The 24,682-nt window shown below is 42.6% G+C and overlaps 1 protein-coding gene and 1 long non-coding RNA gene across 8 annotated transcripts in view; one reads left to right on the forward strand and one right to left on the reverse strand.

Annotated features, from left to right (window-relative positions):
- ITGA6 (integrin subunit alpha 6) overlaps positions 1–24,682 on the forward strand; it is a 221,759-nt gene that overhangs the window by 166,091 nt on the left and 30,986 nt on the right. For 6 of the 7 annotated variants that reach the window (XM_063644670.1, XM_055289742.2, XM_063644668.1 and 3 more), the window contains exons 2-7: positions 14,842–14,966; positions 16,797–16,876; positions 18,433–18,688; positions 20,296–20,427; positions 23,380–23,590; positions 24,249–24,442. In XM_063644670.1, coding sequence (XP_063500740.1) covers positions 16,832–16,876; positions 18,433–18,688; positions 20,296–20,427; positions 23,380–23,590; positions 24,249–24,442 — 838 coding nt within the window. In that variant the 5' untranslated portion in view covers positions 14,842–14,966; positions 16,797–16,831. Of the gene's footprint in view, positions 1–14,841; positions 14,967–16,796; positions 16,877–18,432; positions 18,689–20,295; positions 20,428–22,106; positions 22,224–23,379; positions 23,591–24,248; positions 24,443–24,682 lie in introns of all 7 variants that reach the window. The other variant, XM_055289739.2, reaches the window with a different exon arrangement.
- On the reverse strand, positions 12,449–24,297 carry LOC129488059 (uncharacterized). Its single transcript, XR_010122167.1, has 3 exons — positions 23,815–24,297; positions 15,127–15,326; positions 12,449–13,876 (listed from the first exon to the last, which is right to left on the reverse strand). It is a non-coding gene; the product is annotated as an uncharacterized lncRNA (long non-coding RNA).

Here is a 24,682-nt window from a genome sequence, read left to right on the forward strand (position 1 = left end):
AGAGGCTGGGGCTGAAAAGAGGTGTTTTGAGAGTTATCAGTGAATGGATGGTGTTTCCAGCCACAGGATGAGAACGCAGCTAGAGATGAGGAAAAGGTCTAAGATCTGGTGGAAGAAAGGAGCAACCAGCAAACTCGAGGAGAAATTGGCAAGTATCGACTGACTTGTACATCCATCTACCTTGCTGTCCTTCCTCCCACTGTTTGGTCTAGTTCCCAGCTGAATCGAATTAGAGGGCCAAAAGTGAACTGGATGTGGGAAGTCACAGAGACACTTAGATCTGTCTGCTCTTAAATCAGAGCAGTGAGCCCACAATTTGAATTTGTTGGCCAGGTGTGGTGGCTCATGCCTATAATCCCAGCACTTTGGGAGGCCAAGGCAGGAGAATTGCTTGAGCTCAGGAGTTTGAGACCAGCTGGGCAACATAGCAAAACTCCATCTCTACAAAAAATAGAAAAATTAGCCAGGTGTAGTGGCATGTGCCTGTAGTCCTAGCTACTAGGGAGGCTGAGGCGGGAAGATTGCTTGAGCCTGGGAGGTGGAGGTTGCAGTGGGCTGTGATCACACCACTGCACTCTAGCCTGGGCGACAGAACGAGACTGCCTAAAAAAAAAAATTTTTTTTTCTCGTGGGGGCAAGATAGGAATGATCATAGTGGATAGTTTCTAACCTTGCAGAATATACGGGCAGTGCTACATTTTCAGTTAGGGGAAGAAAAAATTAGAAAGGGCTCTCTGCACGGTACCCTCCTAGTGTTAACCATTTGAAGCTCCAGCAGTAAAGAGGAGCCCCTGGTGTTTATTCTCACTGCTAACGTTAATCAAGTTGGTGATCGACCCTTGTTTGTGTTTCGCCTCAAGATGGCCACTTTCACTGTCTGCTCTGAGCTCCTGCAAACTCCTAATAATCCGAGGGACAGAGGGGAGTGGTGGTGTAGTGTTCTGGTATCTACTTTTATGATTCAAAAATCTGTTCTTTTTGAAATCACATGGTACTTAAAGATATGTATATTATCTTCTCTATCGTCTTTTCCTCCATTTTTACTTTGGTAATTTTACCTATTAAGATTGTGAAGGAACTTGACATTTTAGGGATTTCTTGTAGATGTTGTAATGAAATATGGTTTTGGAATTTGATTTAGAAAGAGGTGGAATGTAGTCCGTTTTCTTTCTCTGGCTTCCCTCAACCTTCCAGTTCTTTACAGGTGGTTCATTGCTTTGATTACCAGAGGCCTTAAATGCAGGCTGCATAGTTGACCATGCAATCTGTGAGGCTCCCTTTGAACCTTTGCCCCTATTTCTGTAAAATTAGGAGCTCAAATGAGATCAAGCTGGGCTTCCGTGATTTCTTCCAGGGAATAGGGACTGGTGGGAGTCAGTGGCAGCAAGTCTTGTCTAAAGGTGTGAGCAGCAACAAAGCAACACAGGAGGCAGAAAAGGACCAGGCTTCATTAATGGAGGTGATGCTTGGGCTGAGATGTAGAGGGGATTGGGGGCTGGGCACGTGCTTTTTGGAGAATGGGCAGCATTGCACAGTGCGGGAGTGCAAACAGATCCTGGTGGGCCAGCTCCAGGCGGTGACCCCATCAGTAGGTGTAGGGTAATTCTCCTGCATTTTCTCATCTATAAGTAGCCATGTGGGGAATCCAAAAAACCAGTTACCAACATTCAAAATTACTAGTGCTGTTAGTTCTGCAAGTGTAAAATTAGAAACAAAGTTCAAGCTTCATCTGCCAAGTTGAAGTTTCCTAAGCATTCTCTCAAAACCCATATTAATGGACTCATTTTGGCATTTGTAACCTGGTAAGTTACAGATAAGGGCATTTGCATTAACTAGAGTTGCCTTTTGAAAATCCTCAGCCCTAGCTTTGGTTTCCCAAATGTGGTGTGGGTATTTGGAGTAAACTGCTGTAAGGCTGAGCTGTTAGTAAGCATTTGATTTTGAGAGTGCTGTTTCCTTTGCAGCTCTTACAAATGCATTACTCAGTAGGAATTGCTGGAAATTAGAATGACTGCCTCCTCTAATAAGTCTAGTTAAGGTGGGGTGGTGGTCCCAGTCACAGCACAGGGCAGAGCAGTCACTTAGCAAGGAGCTCAGGAAATGTGTGCTGAATGAAAGAGTGGAGGAGTGAAAGGTCGTGTTCTCAGCCTGGCAGCTGGCATTTCTGCATCACTTTTACTCAAAGATTTGCGGACAAAACTTTTTGTTTAAAACAATGCTATGTTAATTATAATCTAACTCTTACACAATTTTTTTTTAAAAAAATCACAGTACAGGGCTGGGCGCAGTGGCTTATACCTGTAATCCCAGCACTTTGGGAGGCCGAGGCAGGAGGATCGCTTAAGCTCAGGAGTTCGAGACCAGCCTGGGCAACACCGTAAAAGCCCATCTCTACTAAAAATACAAAATATTAGCCAGGTGTGGTGACACACGCCTGTAGTTCCAGCTACTCGGGCTGAGATGGGAGGATTGCTTGAGCCCAGGAGGTGGTTGCAGTGAGCCATGATTACGCACTGCCCTCCAGCCTGGGCAACAGAGCAAAACCCTGTCTCAAAAAGAAAATCACAGTATACATGGAATACAAAGGTTTTTTGTGTTTGTTTTTAAGAACTAGAGCCTTCGGCCGGGCGCGGTGGCTCACGCCTGTAATCCCAGCACTTTGGGAGGCCGAGGCGGGCGGATCACGAGGTCAGGAGATCGAGACCACGGTGAAACCCCATCTCTACTAAAAATACAAAAAAATTAGCCGGGCTTGGTGGCAGGCGCCTGTAGTCCCAGCTACTCGGAGAGGCTGAGGCAGGAGAATGGTGTGAACCCGGGAGGCGGAGCTTGCAGTGAGCAGAGATTGCGTCACTGCACTCCAGCCTGGGTGACAGAGCGAGACTCTGTCTCAAAAAAAAAAAAAGAACTAGAGCTTTCGAAGGAGCATGTGGCTTACTGGTATTGGGCTGAAGGATGATTGCATGGGGCCCATCTGGATAATCCAAGATACTTTCCTGGGCAGGGGCATTGACAGGGATATTCCCTACTTTCTTCCACCTTTAGAGGATTTACTTTAGAAATGGTTTAAGGTTTCTCAAAGTTTTAAGTCTGCTATGTTGGAATTATTAATACTGGAGTTTGTCTTTTAATTGTGTAAATTACTTGGCTTGTTCATTACAAATAACCATTGAATGTCCTGTAAGTGCTAGGCACTGAGCTGGATGCTAGGTGATGCAACAGTGACGAGGACAGGTGTGGCCCCTGCCCCCACGGAGCTGACCTTCTGGGTAGGGAGAAGGACAGTGAGCAAGTGATCTCACACACAGTCGTATAATCACTAACTGTGGCCATTGCTGTGCAGGAAAGGCAAATGATAAGAGGGTGGGACCTGAACTAGCCTGGAAAGTGGGAAGGTTTTGTGTTTTTTTTTTTTTTTTTTTCTTTTTTTCGAGATGGAGTCTCACTCTTGCCCAGGCTGGAGTGCAGTGGTGCCATCTCGGCTCACTGCAACCTCTGCCTCCTGGGTTCAAGTGATTCTCCTGCCTCAGCCTCCCGAGTAGCTAGGACTACAGGTGCGCGCCACCATGCCCACCTGATTTTTGTATTTTTAGTAGAGATGGGGTTTCACTATGTTGGCCAGGATGGTCTCGATCTCCTGACCTCGTGATCCACCTGCCTCGGGGAAGGTTTTTAAGCAGAGACATGAAGGGGTGAGTGGGAGGATGCCTGGAGGAAAGAAGAAACTGTGCAAAGGTCCTGAGCCGGGAGAGTGCTGGTGGTTGGAGGGGTGTGAAAGAAGCCCAGTGCAGTTCAAGAGTAGAGAGTGATGGAGAGGGTTAACCCAGAATGTGCCCTTTGGAAATACTTAACCTGAAATACTTTTACCTAAGCCATTGTTAGGATCTGAGTTCTTGGTGTCTTGAGCACAACTGAATGTGAATAAGAGGCTGTTTGGATTTCCTGCTGTGGATGGCAGGATGCTATTCACAAAGAAGCCTATGTCCTGACCCTCCAGACCTGCTGCTACATTAGGTTAAATGGCAAAGGAGCATTAGGTTGCAGAAGGAATCAAGGTTGCTCATCAACTGATGTTAAAATCAGGGAAGTATCCTGGATTATCCAAATGGGCCCAGTGGTTCTTGTAATGTGGAAGAGGGAGACTTGAAGATGCTCGCCTGCTGGCTTTACGGATGAAAGAAGGAACCATGAGTCAGGGAAAGTTTTCCTGTTGGGCACTAGGCTTAGTATCTGAGTGACGAAATAATCTGTACAGCAAACCCCGGTGACACGAGTTTTCCTGCATAACAAACCGGCATGTGAACCCCCGAACCAAAAATAAAAGTTAAAAAAAAAGCTGGAAAGGGCAAGGAAACAGATCCTCTCCTAGAACCTTCAGGAAGGAATGCAGCCCAGTGAGACCTGGGTTGGCCTGTGGCCCTAAGAACTATGAGATAGTAAGATAAGATGAAGGCTATTGTAATAACTGTGTTTTAAGCCACTAAGTTTGCGGCCATTTGTTAAAGCAGCAATAGAAAACATTCTGCCTACCCAACTCATCTCGTTGCATAGGTGGGTGTTACCACCAAGTCACTTGGCAGTGACGACCTCTGGTGCTTGCTTTGCTGCTCACAGAGCAGTGGAAGAGTGGCTCTTACTAATCATGCCTCCAGGTAAATATTGCTCAGTAAATACTTATTGAGGGCCTGCCACGTGCCAGACCCTGCTCTCAAAGCTTGGGATAACTCCTGGGTGAAAATGGTAAGATGTGTGCCCTCACCAAGTTTCATTCTAGATGCCTCTCAGCCCTGCCCCATGGAGAAGGGCCAGCTTGAGTATGAATTTCACGTCCAGACACCAACCCTGACTGCGACTGCTGCTAAATAGTTGTGAATAGCCGTGACTTTTCCCTGAAAAAGAAAGTCCCTTCCTTATCTTAACTACTTGTAGGAAAACATATATATACTGAAATAGTTTCCTTCCAGGTTATTCTGAAATGATTCTTTGGGACTGATAAAATGGGACAAACTGAATACAATAATATTTGCTGAAGCATAGCTCATTACTGCTGGATAGAACTTGTTGTGAGTACAGAGTTCTCAGATGTCTTTTTAGATCTCCAAATCAGTCACCAAAATAAGGAAAATAGTTTTTAGATAAAGTACACACACACCAACATGCATATAGGCTAGAAAGCCTGATATGAGGTGTTAGTCTGGTAGATTGATTTCTTGTTCAAAGGGAGAAGAGTTTACAGAGGCAGAGGCACAGGGTTTGGGTAAAAGCACAAACAAGCTTTAATGCCTCCTCTGCTTTTCTTCACCAGGTGGAGAAGGCAGGAAAGGGGGGGACCCTTAACTAAAGAGAGGAGAGTAAAGACTGAGCAGTCAAGGCAGGCCACCAGGTTTGCTGAGGGCAGCCAGGAAGTGGTAGAGGGTGTGGACATTCCTTGTTAATCACCGGCCGTTAGAGAGCAGGCACTTCCCCTGCAGCCAGAGGAGAGACAGTACTTCTGTCAGTGGATACCTGGAGGGTCAAGCTGTGGGAAAGGAGAGGGACTCTTATAAGGCCAGTGAGCTTTGACCAGATGAGCTTACCCTCAGGTATCTTGATCATGTGGAGACTGGCCATATGGCTTCCCAGACCAAAATAACTCACCTGTGCCTGTGAAACCATACCAGGGCCAGATGCGGCCAGATGCAGCTGCACTGTTGAGATTTGAAGCGTGGTGCTATTGAATTCAAGCTGCTGCATCAGTCAGGTTTCTTTGCCAGCTTTCTGTCCAAGGCTGGGGTGACCATATCATTCATCTTGCAAACTAGGACACTTATAATGAAAGGGAGTGGAGTGAATGTTCAATTTTTAGACAACGGGTATGACCCAGGACTGTCCTGGGGAAACCTGGACACATGGCCAGCCTAGCTAAGGCTAGAAGCGTTAACCATTCCATTCCATAGGATGGTCTGATGACCCAAAATGGCTCAGTACAACGTAGCCTGTGTGTGGAAGGGCCTCAGCACCCCCAGGAAGAGAGGGATTGTCCCAGCTGCCCTTGCTAGCATACATGCCCATAGCATAGATAGCTCTCTGATGTAGGGGGTCTAGAATTGGTGTTTTCTTTATAATCCAAATACAAAGCAAGATTTATTTTTTACCCCAAAATTATTCCCCTTGTATTTGAATGTTACAAAATTGTTCTCTTATGAGAGCTGCCCTTCTGACTACTTTATTTTGGAATGACACAGTCATCTGTTCTAAACACCTTGGCTAATCTAAAAGGACCTCAATCCATTTTAGTTGGGGATGCTGATAGAGGTTAACTTTGGTTTTAAATAAAAATGAATAATTTAAAGAAGGAGGCAGGCCACTGTGGTGGCTCACACCTATAATCTTAGCACTTTGGGAGGTTGAGGTGGGCAGATCACTTGAGGTCAGGAGTTCGAGACCAGCCTGGCCAACATGGTGAAACCCTATTTCTACTAAAAATACAAAAATTAGCCAGGCATGGTGGCGGGCACCTGTAGTCCCAGCTACTCAGGGGGCTGAAGCAAGAGAATCGATTGAACCTGGGAGGTGGAGGTTGCAGTGAGCTGAGATCACACCACTGCACTTCAGCCTGGGTGACAGAGCAAGAGTCTGTCTCCAAAAAAAAAAAGAGGCAAAGAAATTTAGCTCACATTCAGTACTCATTCCTCAGGATTTAGCATCATAATTGCAAGTACTGGATGTTACAAACTTCAAAACATCCTGGAAATGTTCTAGAAAACTGGGTTAGGCATTGCTCTCTGATGAAGTAATGTCAAAGAAACAGTTTGATTAAAATTGCTTGATGAAATACAAATAAGATTATTAAGTGAATGTTTAGTATGTGTGACTTTAAATGTTTGTATAAATTTAAACGATCAAATGTCAGTTGACTTCCATCTGCATTCATAAAGCTTCAATATACATGTTAGCCAAAAAAAAGTTTGGAATGTTTTTCCCCATTATATTCTTTTATTTAGGCATACACAATATGTGAGGAGTGGTAGTCACGATAAGAGAGACGTTGTGGTAACAGCTGGGGAAAAGCATCCCCCTTCAAACTGTGGGGGAAACTAGGCTGGGATGAAAATCTGATGCCTGCAAGAAATGATTGTATTTTGACTTGTGGTTCCAGATGGCAAACTAGGTATATGGGTTTGCTTCCTGGCTCCTCAAGGCTCCCTAATAGTTTAGAGATTATGAAGAAGCAGAAAGCAGATGAGGTCTGGGCTTATGACCTTAGCAGGGGAAGGAGCCAAGTCTTAGAGTTCATCATGTGCCCCTCCCCTGACCCCCAACCAAGAGTGATCAGGTAAAGCAGGGACCAGGAGAGAGGAGTGGGTCTGGAAGTGAAGGACCACACGGGTCCACGGAGACCAGGTGATTCCATCGTTCCCTACCTCTGTCTGGAGTAGGGGCTGCTGGCACTTAACACCCTGGCTGTGGGGAAAATACCAAACCCATAGCACTTCTGGGGGCAGGCAGATAGGGGAATGTTGACATGTACGTGTTTTACAAAGCTTAAATTGATTACAATGCACAAAAATAAAGAATAAATTCTTTTTTTTTTTCTTTTGAGACAGTCTTTCTCTGTCACTCAGGCTGGAGTGCAGTCGTACAATCTTGGCTCCTGAAACCTCCATTTCCGGGGTGCAAGCAATGCTTATGTCTCAGCTTCCCGGATAGCTGGGATTACAGGCGTGAGCCACCGCACCCGGCCGAGAATGAATTCTTTATAAAAGTATATTAGGCCAAGTCATGACACTAAAAATAAAAAAAATTCCCCCAAACTAGGGCTTCTAGTGTGAATATTGGGACCCAAGAATTAAGCTGTCCTCAGTCTGGCATTTGAAGAGTGATTTGCGGTCTGATAACTAGCTGGCTACCCACTCAGCCTAAAGCGAATCCCTGGAGTCAGCAGCCCTACCCAGGACCCCCTTTCAGAATTCCTGCTCAGGGTGAGAGCAAGCCAGAAATGGACCTTTTTATACAACATTCAAAACAAAAGAGAACAGGGATTATCAGGCATGTGATGAGAGCTAGCAGCATAAAAAGCAATGGCCGAAGTAAACCAACAGAAAAACTACAAGAAACAGATAATCCAGGAACACAAAGAACTGTAGGAAAACTTCTAGGCAAAATGCTTAGAATTTTGGGAACATGTTAAACCCACAGAATAAGATTAGGATCTGTTATGTAAAAGGCACAATCAGAACAAAGAGCTCTTGAAGACTGCAAATGTGACTACTGAAATTAAAAATTTCAGTATAAATAGCAGAAAATACAGTTGAAAAATCTCAGAACCACAGAGAAGGAGGGAAAATGAGAGAAAGGGTAGATTAACCCAGGAGGTTCACCACCTGACTAGTTAACAGAGGTTTCAGAAAGAGGACAGAAAACATACAAATGAAACGATCCACACACAATAAAAGAAGTTTCTGGGAAATTCGTGTCCTAAGTCTGCGGAGTGAGAGAGGTCACACATAGGCTTACCATCATGCTGTTCAGAATGCCTTGGGTAAAGTAGAGAACGTAAAAGTCACCCTCGGTGGAGCATGGTGGTTCATGCACTTTGGGAGGCTGAGGTAGCTGGGGCCTTGAGGCCAGGAGTTCAAGACCAGCCTGGTCAACATGGCAAAACCCCATCTCTAATAAAAGTACAAAAATTAGCCAGGCGTGATGGCGCGTGCCTGTAATCCCAGCTACTGGGGTGGCTGAGGCATGAGAAGCACTTGAACCCGGGAGGCAGAGGTTGCAGTGGGCCGAGATCATGCCACTGTACTCCAGCCTGGGCGACAGAGGGAGACTCTGTCTCAAAAAAAAAAAAAAAAAAAAAAAAAAAAGTTACCCTTTTGAGAATCAAGACTAACACCAGAATTTCCACTGGCAACACTGGATACTAGAATTAATTACAGCAGTGCCATCAACGTTCTGAAGAAAATGTTTTTCAACCTGGAGTTCTACACCCAAACTATCGAGAGCAGCATAAAGACATGTTTGTATATGCAGAGTCACTCAGTTTACCTGTCATATGCTATTAGGACAGTATTTAAGAAAGTAATTCAAACAAGGGGGAACATCAGATCCCAGATCAAATCCAGTCACCCCAGGATAGCCATGAAGGGCTGTTCCAGCATGATCCTGTGTAGCAGGCCCGGCAGAGCATCAGGTCTACATTGCTGCAGAAGGGTCCAGGAGCTCTGAGAAGGGAGGTGTGAGCCAAGACGAGATCCTGATTTAACGCGGGTATGGCTTGGGAGCTTAGAGAAGATTGAGGCTTGGATAAAGGTGAACAATATAAGAAAAAAGAAAGGCAATGAGAAAAGCCCAAAGAAAGCAAGAGTCATGGTCCAAATGTGAAGTACACAAAGCAATTGATAGAATGTAAGAATAGCAAGTCTGTTTGACCTTAATGCTAGGAAACAGTTTCCTTTGAGGCCGAGGGCTTCTGACACTGCTCCCAGACAGAAAAAGGAAAATCAAAATACAGTTTGGTTCAGCACTGAATAATATTTATTTGGCTATGTAAAAGAATAGATGACTGAATTGTGGTTAAAAGGCAAAATGTAAGTGGTAGTAATAGGTCCTGTAAATGTAAAGGTGTAGCTGGTAGATAGCAAGACATGGAGAAACTAAGAGGAAAGTTTGGAAGGAAGAATCCAAGTGCTCATAGCTTTGTCTCACTAACTAGGGAATCAAGGTTTTTGTCAAAAGTTGAAGGGAAAATAGAGGTTTAAATCTTTAAAACTCGGAGTAGCAAATAGAGGAAGTAAATCTAGTTATTAAACATAGGATGGGAAGTGGCAAGCAGTTTGTTCTTTCCTTTTCATATTATGGGGCCAAAAGTTATTGCCTAAAGCTGATAAATCAATACATATATAATAATCCAGAATTATGGAGAAGTAAATCCAGAATGAAAAGAGGTTTGTCCAGAGTGTGGGGCTTGGGATGAATTTGGAATCTGTTGCTTTCTACCGTTAAGTCCTTTATTTTTTATTTCCTATCATTTGTACTTAATACTTTAGCAAAAATTAAATCCTGAGTTTGAAAATGGGTTAAATGTAGAGGTGACACAATTGCCACAGTAATGCTACTTTCTAACTTTTTAGGTCTTAATTTGGACAAACTAAGAAGGCTGTGTTTTAAATTAAGCAATAATAGTGCTCTTGTTCTAATGGTGCAATATTTCATGTTTCCTCTGACCAGCTTGCATAGCTAGGGGCAGAATCTTTAATCCTTGAGGAAATGAATTATTGCCAAAGACAGTGAAGCAAAGCTGCCATTGTCCTTGGAGTTTTAAAATGTCCCAGTGTTTAGAACTTTTGAAGTATTTATGCAAAAGTATACCATCTCTCTTTGGGGAAGAACTTGAATATATGAAACAGGAGTGTGGCTTACTGAGGAATTTTGAAATAACCTCATGTTCATAGCACAATAGTGAGTCCTGAGTCTCTGTGCCTAGAGCTCTGATTAGACTCCAAAGACCTGAATTTATATCATATTCCCGGTTACTGTTATATCGTTAGATTTTTACATTCCATTTTAGTATCTCAGTGTTTATTTCTTATCTTTAAAAATGATATTGTGGTTTTGAGTTTTGCCTTTTAAGTGTGGGTTTCTGATATGTTGAAATCCCAAGGCAGTTTTTATTTCGGTGCAGCTTTAAAATTCAGTGGAGGTCATTGTCCACTGGCCAGTTTTGAAATGATCTTAGTTCACACCCAGATTCTTGCCCTTTGTTTAGTTTTGCTTGGCCTTGACCAGATATGGGAATAGACCTCTCAGGCTCTGCTCTGTTAATTTCTGTCACTTCCCTACAAAGGCCCTAACTCATATCCCTTGGTCCCTGTGGCTCTGAAGGTCGAGTTGTCACATAGCTCTTTCTTCCTTCATACGTACTGGGACGGTCAGTAATGAGTGCTGCAGCTGCCCTGGTCCTAGGAGTTGCTGTGAGCATCCTGGTGGTGCCCAGAGAGTACCTGCTTTTCACACTGAACCATCTGGGTGGCCTGGGCCCAGCTTTTAGCGTTTAAGGGCCTTGGAGGGAAAGGGAGGAAAGCTGGAATTTGAGCATGAATTGGATTTTGTGTGGGCTGAGGGTCTTCCTAGGTGTAGACTGTCCCTCCTGGACCTGTACCCACTCTGCTAGCTCAGGAGCCAACCATGTCCTGAACATCTTAGACCAGCACCCAGAGCCTAAATGACCTAGATTAGGAAGTAGATAGGTTGTTCTCTGCTGTCATTTTTGGACACAGCTCTATTTACCTTATTTATTGTTCCTGCTAGGCATAGCCTCAGCTAATGGGCTGTGATCTCCTGCCTTTAAGGCTGGTTCAAGGCAGAATTAAGAGCCTTTGCTTGTTTCCCAAACCAGGGAGGGCAGCTTTACCTTGAGGATGAAGGCGCCTCCAGTTGCTGAATGTGGTTGGGGGTTACTGTGTTCTCTCATCAAGGTGTAGCTTTACCTTACTTTCGATGATGGGTTCTGCCACCTTATCGCGGTGGGTCCCAGGAGACCGGGTGTAACCGGAGCAGGGGCGCCCTCTGCTGCTGGGCGTCGGCTCTTCCTCCCGCGGCCGCCCAGGGGATTTGCGAGGGGCAGTGGAACACCCCTGCTTCCTCCATCCCCTGCGGGACCACCCGAGGTGGAGGAAGGACAGTGCCAGGACCACGTGCAGGCGGAGCTCGCCCAGAGGCGGTGCAGCAGCTAACGTTATTCTCTGTGGGTGCGTTTCTCTTGTTTGCAGGTCTCTTCTCGAATCTGTTGTCCTTTTTCCCTAAACCACCCTGCTGCCCCCATCCTGCCGTGTGGTCTGCTGTCATGTGCAGTAGCCACCGCATGTAAGACATGAGGACCAATTCTGCAAGAGCTTGGTGTGGGCATTTGTGAAATTTTGTCACCACACCCCCCGTAACCAGCCAACAAATTCGAGTTAAATGTCTATTCTTTGTCCCACACATATTAGTTACAGAGAGTGGAGAACAAGTGGCAGAGAGGCTGGGGGAAGCCAACCCACTCTGAGGTAATGGGCACGTAAATGGGACAACCTCCACAGCTTTTTAAACCACAGGACACCCAAAAGCAGCTGTACCCTGCAGGACATAGCAGGCTACAGAAGCCTGGGGCTCAGAGAGTCTCCGACCCTTCGTCCTTTAGCGCTGCTGACCAGGCTGCTGATCTTCGACCCCTTCTTGTCACCCCACTGTGTCCCTCTTCTCTCTTTTCTCTGGCTCCTTCCCTTGCAGCCTTTGCATATGCTGTGTTCCTTACCTGGCCACCTCCAGCCCCGCTGTCATCTCTTAGTGACATCCTCCCTTCCTCTCCAGCAGGTGCTGGTGCCCACAGCACTCTGTTCCATCCTCTCATTGCCTTTAGCTCCCTGTGGTTTCATGACCTCATGACCTGTTCACGGATCAGGCTTCCCCAGGCCAGAGATTGAGGGGTGGGGGCAATTCCTTATTCATCCCAGGAGGCTCTTAATCAGCGTTTGTTGAGTGAATAGATGAAAGAATGTGGGAATGGGATAAACAGGAAATAAGCCCTGTGCCTGCCTTAGGTAACTTAGTAGCCACCTTGGGTGTGGGTGAGAAGAGGAAGTGGTTAGGAAGACACACAGTTAAGACACTGAGACTCCTGTGCTGCTTTTTCTAGGCTTCTCTTTGCCAGTGGTTACCTTTACAGGAAATCTCTTACCCAGCCTTCACTCCACCCAACTGCAATAATGCTTTTCTTCCTTCCCTCTACTTGTCTCTATTATCTTAACTTTATCAGCATACAGAACAGTTTTGGTTGTGATGTTTTATTTGTGTAAGTTTTGCCCTTTCAACTAGGTTGTAAACTTGAAATCCCGGTTTTACTTCCTAAGCAGCTTTGTAAAGAAATGGAGACAATATTGCACCAAGATAATTTTTGTCATGGCCACCCACTAGCTGTGAGATCTTGGGGGATGAGTAATTAAGCTCCTCAAGGCCTCTGTTTATCTGTAAAATTGGAGGACTGGTCTCTCTCAGAGGCTTCCAGTGTGAAAGTCCTGGGGTTCTGGGCCTCTGATCCTGGCACCCCACTTATCCCTTCCAGCGCCCACCACATGACTCCACCTCTGACATCTGCCAAGTACAGTAATTGAACACATTCACCTTACAGTCTAGGCCAGTTCACCTCCCAGGTACTTGTTTGTTGGCATTCCTGGGATCAGGGACATCACTGGAATAGGTGTGGAGCAGACCTGTAGGGACCCCTGTGGCCCTGGCCTTGCCTCTGTCCTCTGTCAAGAAGGTTCAGGCACCAAGGACACTGCTCCAGTTCCTAATTTAAGTCTGTGTGTCAGTTCTGTACCTTGGTGTGCGCTGTTTTGTTCCTTCAAATGTAGGGTGGGTTTGGAGGTGGGGGCTGTGACTGTCCAGGGATCTGGGAGGAAGGACAGTGCTGGGGCTATGTGTTCTCCATGAGCCACCCATCCTTCTCTGTCTGGGCATCTTCTGGCCCCCTTCCCTGCTTTCCAGGTACACTTGCCTCCTGTGGCACCTGCTGCATGATATTGGTTTAAAAAATGTTAATCCTTTATTGGAATGATTCCTTTATTGGGACCCAACAGGCATGAAGGTAATAGAGATTATTTGGTTTGTATTTTCATTTGTTTTGCTTTTGCTTCTGAGATTTGTGGGTTTCTTGACGGCCAGGAGTGGCTTGTTTTCTGTTGTAAGAGTTTGTTGTTTGTACAGGTTCGTGTTCCCAGTCCTTTTCCTCAGCTCCAGCCTTGTTTCCAAAACTCTCAGCTCTTGGTTTATCTCTGTCCAGTCAGGTGTGTGTTCTTTGTCTTTGTTTCTTGTCCTAGTTGTTCCATGAGTCAGCCAGGCCTCAAAGACTGTAAACCTGATGGTGAGTAAAGCTGTTAGCAAAAGAGACCTAGCAACAAGGTCGTTGGATCTCTAAAGAGCCTGTCCAGCTGCGGGATGGTGAAATTTTAAGGACTGTGGATTTGGATTGGGGGCCTCCTTATAGGAGATAAAAACACTCGGTTGGGGAGAAGAAGGAATATTACAGTGCCTAGTACATAAGTGGAGCTACACCAGTTGTCCCTGAATCCTTTGTGGGAGACTGATAGGATGAGAGAGGACGAACTCTTGTAATGTGACAAAAGTGCAAAGAAGTAAGAACTGACTTGGAAGAACAAACATCAACTTGTACACCTCAAATATATCTGCTTTTTATTTGTCCATTCTACCCTATTAAAACTGGAGGGGAAAAAAAAAAGAATTGGAAAGAGGCCAAGGCTGCAAGTGAATAATTCAGTCGAGTTGTATCTTACTTACCTAAGTTAGGTTCTCTCAATCAGTATATAAACTGAAAATCTAAGATATGGGCAGAATTACCCTTGAAAACTACCTCAGGAAGGCACAGTGTTAGAAACTGACATATTATTGCTTATTACATTTAGTGTGGCCATTTTTTCCTTCCATTGTCACAGGTATTTATTTGGTTTCTTGAGTTTCATATGATATCCCTGGCATCATAGGGGCTTAGAGGTTGTAGTCTATGAAGAGGGTGTCTTTTAAACACCAGATCATACCCAGCAAGAAATGCTCATACTGTGAGAGACAGGCCTATTTTCCTCGTTTCGGTATCCCCTCTTTGGCTTCCCGTTTAGTTGTGTTTGTGCGTTTTGCATGAACCAGCCACAGGACTCTACATTTGTTCTCACTCGCTGCCTAAGCTGTTGAAGAATTAGTGGACTCCTACCTAGACAAAGAATAATCCCACTATCTCCTAGTTCTGACTGATTTAAATGTTAAATGTATATTAAATTCAAATCTCCAAATTGTTTATTTCATCAACAGGTTGCTCGTGGGGGCCCCGCGGGCAGAAGCGCTTCCACTGCAGAGAGCCAACAGGACGGGAGGGCTGTACAGCTGCGACATCACCGCCCGGGGGCCATGCACGCGGATTGAATTTGATAACGATGGTGCGTTCCTTTCCCTCACTCAGCCTTCATTCCGGCAGCTTGCCTGTACTGTTGCCATGAGGGAGGAGAGTGGGGACTAACGTTTATTCTTGTAGAGAGGACCTCTTTTAATTGCATCAGACTTGACTGTTTTTTATTTGCCCTGAAAATATTTACTTACTTTATTTAGAAAAATCATACTGGGATGCCGCGTGTTTTGCTGCTCCTCCTAACGGTGGTTTCTAAACCGATATGGTGTAGGGATGTTGCCACCTAGTGATGTGTTGAGGTTCTGCAGGAGGTTGTGGAAAAACTGATTTCATAGCAATGAAGAGAATGAATGAGCGTATCTTGTATTCATCAGCCAAAAGTTCTCACATGCTGTTAAAATATTTGGGAGAAAGACAGTTTTAAATATCAGACCCCTTTGGAATGAGAGCTGGCTAACAGAGATAAAGTTTTCCCTACTGTCTCAGATAGAGACTTGTTTTGTTAAGGGCTCTGGATAGGTAGAAGATATCATGAGGTAGGCATGTTGAAATCCAGTGTACCTGGCTTCTTGTAGGTTGAGCAGAGCAATTAGTGTACTGAGAAGCTCTAGCCAAACCTCATATGATATGTTCAGTCTAAGTAGATTTGCAGATTCGTGTTTATGTTCTTCTCTTGCTTCTTCATCTTTTAGAAATAACATTTATTGGCCAGGTGGCCATGGCTCACACCTGTAATCCTAGCATTTTGGGAGGCCGAGTTGGGTGGATCATTTGAGGTCAGGAGTTGAAGACCAGCCTGGCCAACATGGTGAAGCCCCATCTCTACTAAAAATACAAAAATTAGCTGGGCATGGTGGTGCACGCCTGTAGTCCTAGCTACTTAGGAGGCTGAGGCATGAGAATTGTTTGAACCTGGGAGGCAGAGGCTGCAGTGAGCCAAAATCGTGCCACTGCACTCCAGCCTGGGTGACACAGCAAGATACCATCTCAAGAAAAGAAAAGAAATAACATGTGTTCTTTTATTAGAAAATAATATGTGTTAATTTTAAGAAACTGGTAAAATACACAGACCTGTGAAGAATAAAAAAACCCACTGGCAATCTCAGTATCTAGACTTATTTTTTAACATTTTAGCATTTTTCCTTCTGTCTGAAGTTGTTTAGTTTCATATTTTTGTAATGATTCAAGATTAAAACTTGTGTCTGTATTGCTACTCATGGAGGAGTGCAAAAATTTGCATATAGGTCACACAGTGGGTTTAAATTGACACCGAAATGAGCATCTGGTGGTGTTTGTGGTCCCCCTCTCTGTGACTAACAGTAACTCTCCTGTTTGGCATTGATACATTGTCAGCTACAAGATCCTAAAGTAAATCTGAGTCTTTTTCTCCCATCTCCAGTAAAGAAAAGAACATTTAATGCTGTTACATAAAAAAAAAATTGGGGAGTATATAGAGAAGTACCCATTTTTTGTGTTAGTTTGGATGGTAGCTGGAGCTGTGAATACTAGATTTTACATTGTTGCCTTAAGAGATGTATTTTGGAGGGCTCCCTTAGTTTTACAGTTTCATTTACCTTCTGCATTCAGGACCCTGGGTATCAAGAGAGGGCAAAGGGTATTGTTGGACAAAATAGGTGACTATATAGAGCTAAGTGTTTATGTTTCAAATTTTTGAAAGATTCCAAAAACCACTTCTGTTTCCTTGAGATGACAAGTAATTTTTCTGGATTGAGTAAGTGAATTTATCGAGTAGCTGGACTCAGAGTCAAGGCCATTTGGAAACAGTTGCTTGTATTTTTGTTCAGTGATGGTTTCTGGCACGTGCAGTCACTTGGAAGGCTAACTGTGCTCCTTTCTGCAGCTGACCCCACGTCAGAAAGCAAGGAAGATCAGTGGATGGGGGTCACCGTCCAGAGCCAAGGTCCAGGGGGCAAGGTCGTGGTAAGTGTAGAGACACATGTTCATCCTATAATGTTGGACTGCTGGTTACATGCCAGCACCAGGCTTACAGCAGGGGACAAAGCAGGGAGCATACATTCTAGCGAACTTATTGCTTTAAAGCAGGAATGGATGTCAAAAGGAAATCAGACTAGGCGTGGTGGCTCATGCCTGCAATCCCAGCACTTTGTGAGGCCGAGGCGGGTGGATCACCTGAGGTCAGGGGTTTAAGACCAGCCTGACCAATATGATGAAACCCCATCTCTACTAAAAATACAAAAATTGGCTGGGCATAGTGGCATGCGCCTGTAATCCCAGCTACTTGGGAGACTGAGACAGGAGAATCACTTGAACCTGGGAGGCGGAGGTTGCAAGAGCAAAACTCCATCTCAAAAAAAAAAAAAAAAAAAAAAAAGTAATCAAAGCCTTATCTCTCCTGTGATTCCTGATATACTTTGAAGCAATCACACAACCTACTTTTCTTTAGAACTTTCAGATTTAAATAACTTATTAAAGAACCTTTATTAAATATTCCTAAAACTCTAGATGTCTAGTTTTGTTTTGTTTTGTTTTTAATACCATCATTTCTGTCCTCGGAATTTTATAGCTTTATAGATAAGTTAGTAAAAATAAGGGCATGGTCTTGGAAAGTAATAACCAGGTAGTTTTAACCTCGTTATTTATTCTGAGTTTTTTTCAAATAGAAGAGCTAGCAAAGAAAAGAGGGTTTGTTAGGTGGATTGGGCTAGATGGTCATGGCAAGGCCTTCCTGGTTGGAATATGATCTTTTTGTTTCCTTCAAAATCTGGTTGCTGTAACGAAATTTATACAGAATTTTGAGAAAAAAAATTTAGTGAACATTGAGTTTTGATATTTAAGGAATGACATTTATGGAAAATTGATTTGATATTATATTTTTAGGCTGTCTTTACATGGAGGGTAGCAATTCATACCCTGTAGAAATTATAGAGATTATTTCTATCTCTTCTGGCCTTGTAATTCTCTCTGCCTTTTAAAAGTAGGCATATTTTGGGAAATAATCTCAGAGCTCAGGGTGTAAGTTAGGACTGATTACAAGGAAATAGTGTGGGGAAAAGGAAATGTCTTTGTTTTAGCTGTGTTTGATCCCTATGAAAACAGGTCCATGATTTCTCTCTAGAACATAATTACCCACTTTCACACTGATGTTCTGAAGGTTTATACAGCCACTAAAAGCCAATTTGAATTAAGAAAATGAAATAAGGTGTTTCTCTTTGTTTATGTGACAGGTAAATTTACAAATAAATTGCCTATGGATACAGATTGTCATTCAATGTTTGGATTGGAGGATTATTCTGCGTGAGAATAAGGCACATTCTAGTTTCTGTATGCCTTGATGATGGTCTCCTTAGTGCCACTTTGGGGAATATTTGCTGGTCTGGAATCCAGTCCCAAGATGAGGACATGCTTAATCATCCTCTTTAGAATTAACCTCTGTATTGACCATTTTATTCATAGGTAATTTTTTAAAAACAAAGTTTATAGACAATAATGGGCTACTTTCTTCCATCTGCTTGCAGACATGTGCTCACCGATATGAAAAAAGGCAGCATGTTAACACGAAGCAGGAATCCCGAGACATCTTTGGGCGGTGTTATGTCCTGAGCCAGAATCTCAGGATTGAAGATGATATGGACGGGGGAGATTGGAGCTTTTGTGATGGGCGATTGAGAGGCCATGAGAAATTTGGCTCTTGCCAGCAAGGTGTAGCAGCTACTTTTACTAAAGACTTTCATTACATTGTATTTGGAGCCCCGGGTACTTATAACTGGAAAGGTATGACCTTTGTATTTATAGAAATAGAGATTAGAATGTCTCCCTAATTTCTGTAATATGATTTAGTACCATGATTTAGTACATTTTGAGCTAAAATATGTTAGAAGACATTTGTATATTATAAAAGTTGGGTAGGATACTAAAAATCTCTAAATGATACGATTTTTAAAAGCTAATAATAGTGGAATGTATGTTTTAGTGTTGACATTCTTTTCCCCTCTACCAGTACTTTACTTTAATTCAGGTAGTTAACTTTTTTTCAGTAGGAATATAATAATTAATATTAGTATTTTTTGCTGTTTTATATTTGTGTGGCTCATGAAGCTAGAAGTGTTAATTTTAAGTTAGTGATCTGAAAACTTAGGATTAAATAATGGTATATACAAATAACAGTGTATTAACATGGACATTAATAACAGAGTATTAATATGGACATTTCTCTCTGTATGTGTTATTTTCAAAGGCCTGCTTTGCTAATAATTCAGTAACGTTAGAAGGGCAGATTACAGACAAATTGGGGAATTTTGAGGTATAATTTCAGATATGTGAGGAAAAGTTGTTTGATTATTGTGATGTGAGTAAATGGAGATGTGGAGAGGTAAAGAGGAAAATGGCCCACATTATTTGACTGTGTACGTATAGAAAATGCTATATCATAAAAGACAACCTAACTCTCATCCATGATGAAGAGAACTGCATCTGATTGGGAAATAAGCCATTTTTGAGAAATTTATTAATATAAGTCACATAACACTTTCACTCATCAGGAAAACTTAGGAAAATGGTCCCTTTTCCATTCAACAATTTGTTTTAATTCTGGTTCTAAATGACTCTTGAACACCTTTCTCTGTGTGCAATCTTCAAGGGTAATTTCCCTTTGTCCCCCACCTCCACCCCAACAGAATCTTCATGTACAGTATTTCCCAGGTTATTTTGACCTAACTGAAATAACATGTTGAATTTAGTTTTATTTTAGCATGAATAAATGCCATATATAGTAAAACAAAACAAAAATACCCACCAATTATGTATATTTTAATTCATGGAAAATATGGTTTACATGCTTTATAAACCCTGACCTAAAATGTTGCCGTTTAAAGCCATATAGTGATTTGGGCTTACTATATGAAATCTTATGTTTTAAATTACTAATTGTAAGAATTTTTAAAAGATGAAATCTTGGTTAAAGTGATCTAAAGAAAAGATCAATATGTCTCACTTTTACACTGCAGAAAAAAGACAAATTGAGGTGGGATTACAGAGAATGTAAAATATATATATCAAGTTCATGTCATTTAAAAATTGGTTCTCTGTAGATTTTGCTAACTAAGCAAACCTTCCGTTTTTCATCTAGTTTCATGGCATTATAAAGATAGTTCATGAAAATGCATGGGACATTTTTTTAATGACTCAAACAAATTTCTTTCCCATAAAAATTTACACAAACATATTTAACAACCATAAAAGTCATCTCTGTCCTTCCTTTTTTTCCTCCAAATTTTTTTTCCTGTAACTAGTGATAGCATGGGGGATGTTTATTAGGAACCATTTATTTTCTTTTGTTTCATCTTCATTTTTTTGTTGTTTTTACCATTTCATTCCTTTAGGGATTGTTCGTGTAGAGCAAAAGAATAACACTTTTTTTGACATGAACATCTTTGAAGATGGGCCTTATGAAGTTGGTGGAGAGACTGAGCATGATGAAAGTCTCGTTCCTGTTCCTGCTAACAGTTACTTAGGTAGGAGCAGGCACAGATGGCTGCCTTTGCCCACCTTCTCAGATACCTTGTGTGAAACTCCCTCGCAGGGCCTATGGCCCCTGGACTTCTAGGCTGAGAAGAGGCCAGCTGGGGCCGGGACCTGTGGCCACTTTTGCTGGAATTTGATAAGCTTGGTGATCTAGAGGTGTTAACCCGACTGATGCCTGGGATCCTTTCCTTCTGACTGGGGCTCCCTCAAAGGAGGAAGAAACCTATTATCACCTAAAATCGTCCGTCCTCCCTCCTGCTCAGAAGTCTGTCTCTTGAGCTAATGGCGGCCTCCATAACCTGAAACAGGCCATTCATGCAGCCATGAAAATGTGCATATGGGTGTTCACAGTAAGCTGAGATCTTTGCTCAGTGCCTCTTTCCAGAGATACTCTTAAGAACTGCATTTAATAAAGTAACTCTTAAGTGGCAAGTCAAGACCTCCAGGTCCTCCGTCTGTGATTGTGGTTCTCTAAGGATTGGGCCGGCTTCTGGATTGGGACCCCATGTCACAGGGCCCCGCAGATGGATAAAAGCTTCCCAGTGGAGGTTGAACAGTACTGCTAAAGCGGCTTTCAGGACACCTAGACTGTGTCTAAGGGCCAATTCTTAATCCTAAGGCTTGTTTGCATGACTAATGGGCGTCCTAAGTTATTTATGTGCATTATGGTAATTACACAAAGGCTTTTAAAAGCTTTAATTCTTGGTATGAGTTGACATAAAGAATAATTACTGTGCATTTTTTGGAAAAAATGTAAAAAACTTCTAAACCTAAATAGTAACCTGTTTAAAAAAAAAAAAAAAAGTGGAGAAACGTACCCAGATGTTAGGATATTACTGGAAGAATGGAAGGTAAAAAAGGAAAAAACAGGTATAGATATATGAATAATTTCAAGCAATGTGCTAGTAAACACACACTAAGAAGTTGTTCAGGCCAGGCCTTGTGGCTCACGCCTGTAATCCCAACACTTTGGGAGGCTGAGGTGGGCAGATTACTTGAGGCCAGGAGTTCAAGACCAGTCTGGCCAATGCAGCAAAACCCCTTCTCTACTAAAAATACAAAAATATTAGCCAGGCGTGGTGGTACACATCTGTAGTCCCAGCTACTCAGGAGGCTGAGGTTTGGAGAATCACTTAAGCCTGGGAGGTTGAGGTTGCAGTAAGCTGTGATTGCACCACTGCCCTCCAGTCTGGGCAACAGAGCAGGACCCTGCCTCAGAATGTTTTATTTAGGGATTACTTATGATTAAAATACTTGATTGTAATCGCACTGGCCAAGAAACCAACACTTTGGTCTTTAAGATGGATGGCTGTGGATTTTATAAATTTACTTGCTGTCAGAACATTTGAAAATATGAAGCATTTTTTTTCTCAAACACATTTGCCACTGTTAGAATGGATTTCCTCAAAAGCGAATGCCTGAGAAAGAAATCAAATTCATATTGTTACATTTGGTTTGTCCATGCTGTGTGTGAATCTGTCACTTCAAAAGATCAGAGGGTTTAGGGGAACAAAACAATCTGCCTGAGGTTTTGGAAGTTGGCAATGAGAGCAGCTTGCCGGATGCAGTGGTGGCCTCCTCATCCAGCGAGAACAGCAGTGGCTGTCCTGCCTCTTACCAAGCATAATTACTTTTTCTTCAATTTCTTCCATCCCGTGCATGCGTACAGGCCTGCTGTTTTTGACCAGCGTTTCCTATACAGATCCTGATCAGTTTGTTTATAAAACACGGCCTCCCCGGGAGCAGCCTGACACATTCCCTGATGTGATGATGAATAGCTACCTAGGTTTGTGACCTCTGTGATGACAAATAAGTTGGTTGTGGTCATTAAAATTTTTTTTTTTGATCCATACAGAGCATAAATCTTTTTATGTTCTATTTTGTTTCCATTGAAGCATACACAAAAAGCATGCGATGGTTGGGGCTCTGTGGCCAGATGGTTGTAAGAGCTAGATTCCATATTTCCCTGTAATCTGATGGCTCATGTTTTTCAATTCACTTCACAATTTGAGAACTGCAACGGTAGTGGTGAAGCTTTTCATAAGTAAAACCCAATAAAGGGGGTGAACTTACATTCTGCATCTGCCTCACCTTTCTATAGAAACATTTACTTAATTTGAATGGTTTTGATATGGGCACTTCTGTTTGCTTTTCACCAGATCTGTTATTTGTAATCTGACATCCTACCTGATGATTTATAATGGGGGTGTCCTAATGTTTTCTGCCCTCTGAACAAGTGTATAACTGATACCAGTGACAACTTCCTCACCTCTGTTGTTTATACTAGGTTCTCAAATACCATATATCATCAGTCATTGTTTTGTCTGCATGTTTGTGTCTGAGAACTAAGTTGGTCCAACTCAATGAAATGCTATCTATGGTGTATTAGTGATGTTAACATTTGTTTTTGTCTGATTACCAAAGAGATTGATGCCTCTTACCAAGCTTAATTACTTTTTCTTCAATTTTATTTTATTCCTGTAAAAATACTAGTCATTACATTATAGCAGAACCCTGTAACATGCACTCAATTATGCTTCCAGTCAGGTTATATTCTCTGTGTATATGATGTAACATAACCAAATTATTCCTGGACAATTCAGTATCTAGCTTGATCTCCTTTTACCATAGTTCCAATATTAAAATAGGGTGCAAATTGATTCTTAAGATGTATGAATACTTCAAAATTCAAGTTATACATAGGTGCTTTTCATTAAAAGTCTTAATATCCATAGAAAGCAGTAAATTAGCTAGTCCCAGGACTTTGTCCTTGTGTCAAATCTGAACTCTGTCACTCATATTATGAATGTGATAGCTGGTGGGAAGGTCAGGAGGAGAGAGGGGTGGGAAGCCAGAGGAAGAGGTAATGATGGAGTTACCAATGTCATAGGCCTAAAATATATGGATTGATGTGAGGGGCTCTATATATTTTGTTTTTCTAGGTTTTTCTTTGGACTCAGGGAAAGGTATTGTTTCTAAAGATGAGATCACTTTTGTATCTGGTGCTCCCAGAGCCAATCACAGTGGAGCCGTGGTTTTGCTAAAGAGAGACATGAAGTCTACACATCTCCTCCCTGAGCACATATTCGATGGAGAAGGTCTGGCCTCTTCATTTGGCTATGATGTGGCAGTGGTGGACCTCAACAAGGATGGGTGAGAAAGCCTCAGGTTATATTATGCTGCAAATCATTGCTGCTTTGACTAGCTTCTATGGGACTTGAGAAGAGTCGTCCTTTCAGGTTCATTGATGTAAAGAATATTTTTACTGCCACATTTTTACCAACCTATCTTTATCATTTCTATGATGGCAGCAGACAGACATTCATATCCCTCCCCAAGGTATAGGATTATATTTTTGATTTTCAGTTTTTACTTACATGTTGGGATCATGAGTCTATGAGAATTAAAATTTGAAAAAAATTAACTCAAAACACTTGCATGATTCTGTTCTGTGGTTTCATATGGGGCTGATGGAGCATCAGCTCCTGTTGAAAATAGGGATTGGTGATAAAGTAAAAAACATGTGGCTGCTGGTGTCAGTTGGGGTGGGGTGGAACAGTGAGGTCTTAATGGGAGTCCTGCTGCACTATGGTTCTAACCCGAGGAACTGGCTTTGAGTTCTTGCCCTTAGTATTTTTCTTGGGGCATTTATTATAGGCTACCTTGGTTTTTTAAAAATATTATAATTGAGTCATAAATTCTGGAGTTGAGGGCCTTTCTATTATATCTCTTTGTATCCTTAGTACCTAGACTGGTGTTGCTGGTATGTTAGCTGTTGGTTCACAGCTCTTTCCCCTCATTATGTTTTTAGGTGGCAAGATATAGTTATTGGAGCCCCACAGTATTTTGATAGAGATGGAGAAGTTGGAGGTGCAGTATATGTCTACATGAACCAGCAAGGCAGATGGAATAATGTGAAGCCAATTCGTCTAAATGGAACCAAAGATTCTATGTTTGGCATTGCAGTAAAAAATATTGGAGATATTAATCAAGATGGCTACCCAGGTAGATAATAGATTATGAAATGGCTATGATTTATAGATTATTTGATTGTTTAAATAATAGCGCTGCTGGGCACAGTGGGCTCACGCCTGTAATCCCAGCACTTTGGGAGGCTGAGGTGGGCGGATCACCTGAGGTTGGGAGTTCGAGACCAGCCTGACCAACATGGAGAAACTAAAAATACACATTAGCTGGCTGTGGTGGCACATGCCTGTAATACCAGCTACTCCCAGCTTTGGGAAG

The sequence above is a fragment of the Symphalangus syndactylus genome, chromosome 8 (assembly GCF_028878055.3).
Source record: "Symphalangus syndactylus isolate Jambi chromosome 8, NHGRI_mSymSyn1-v2.1_pri, whole genome shotgun sequence".
Lineage (NCBI taxonomy): Eukaryota > Metazoa > Chordata > Mammalia > Primates > Hylobatidae > Symphalangus > Symphalangus syndactylus.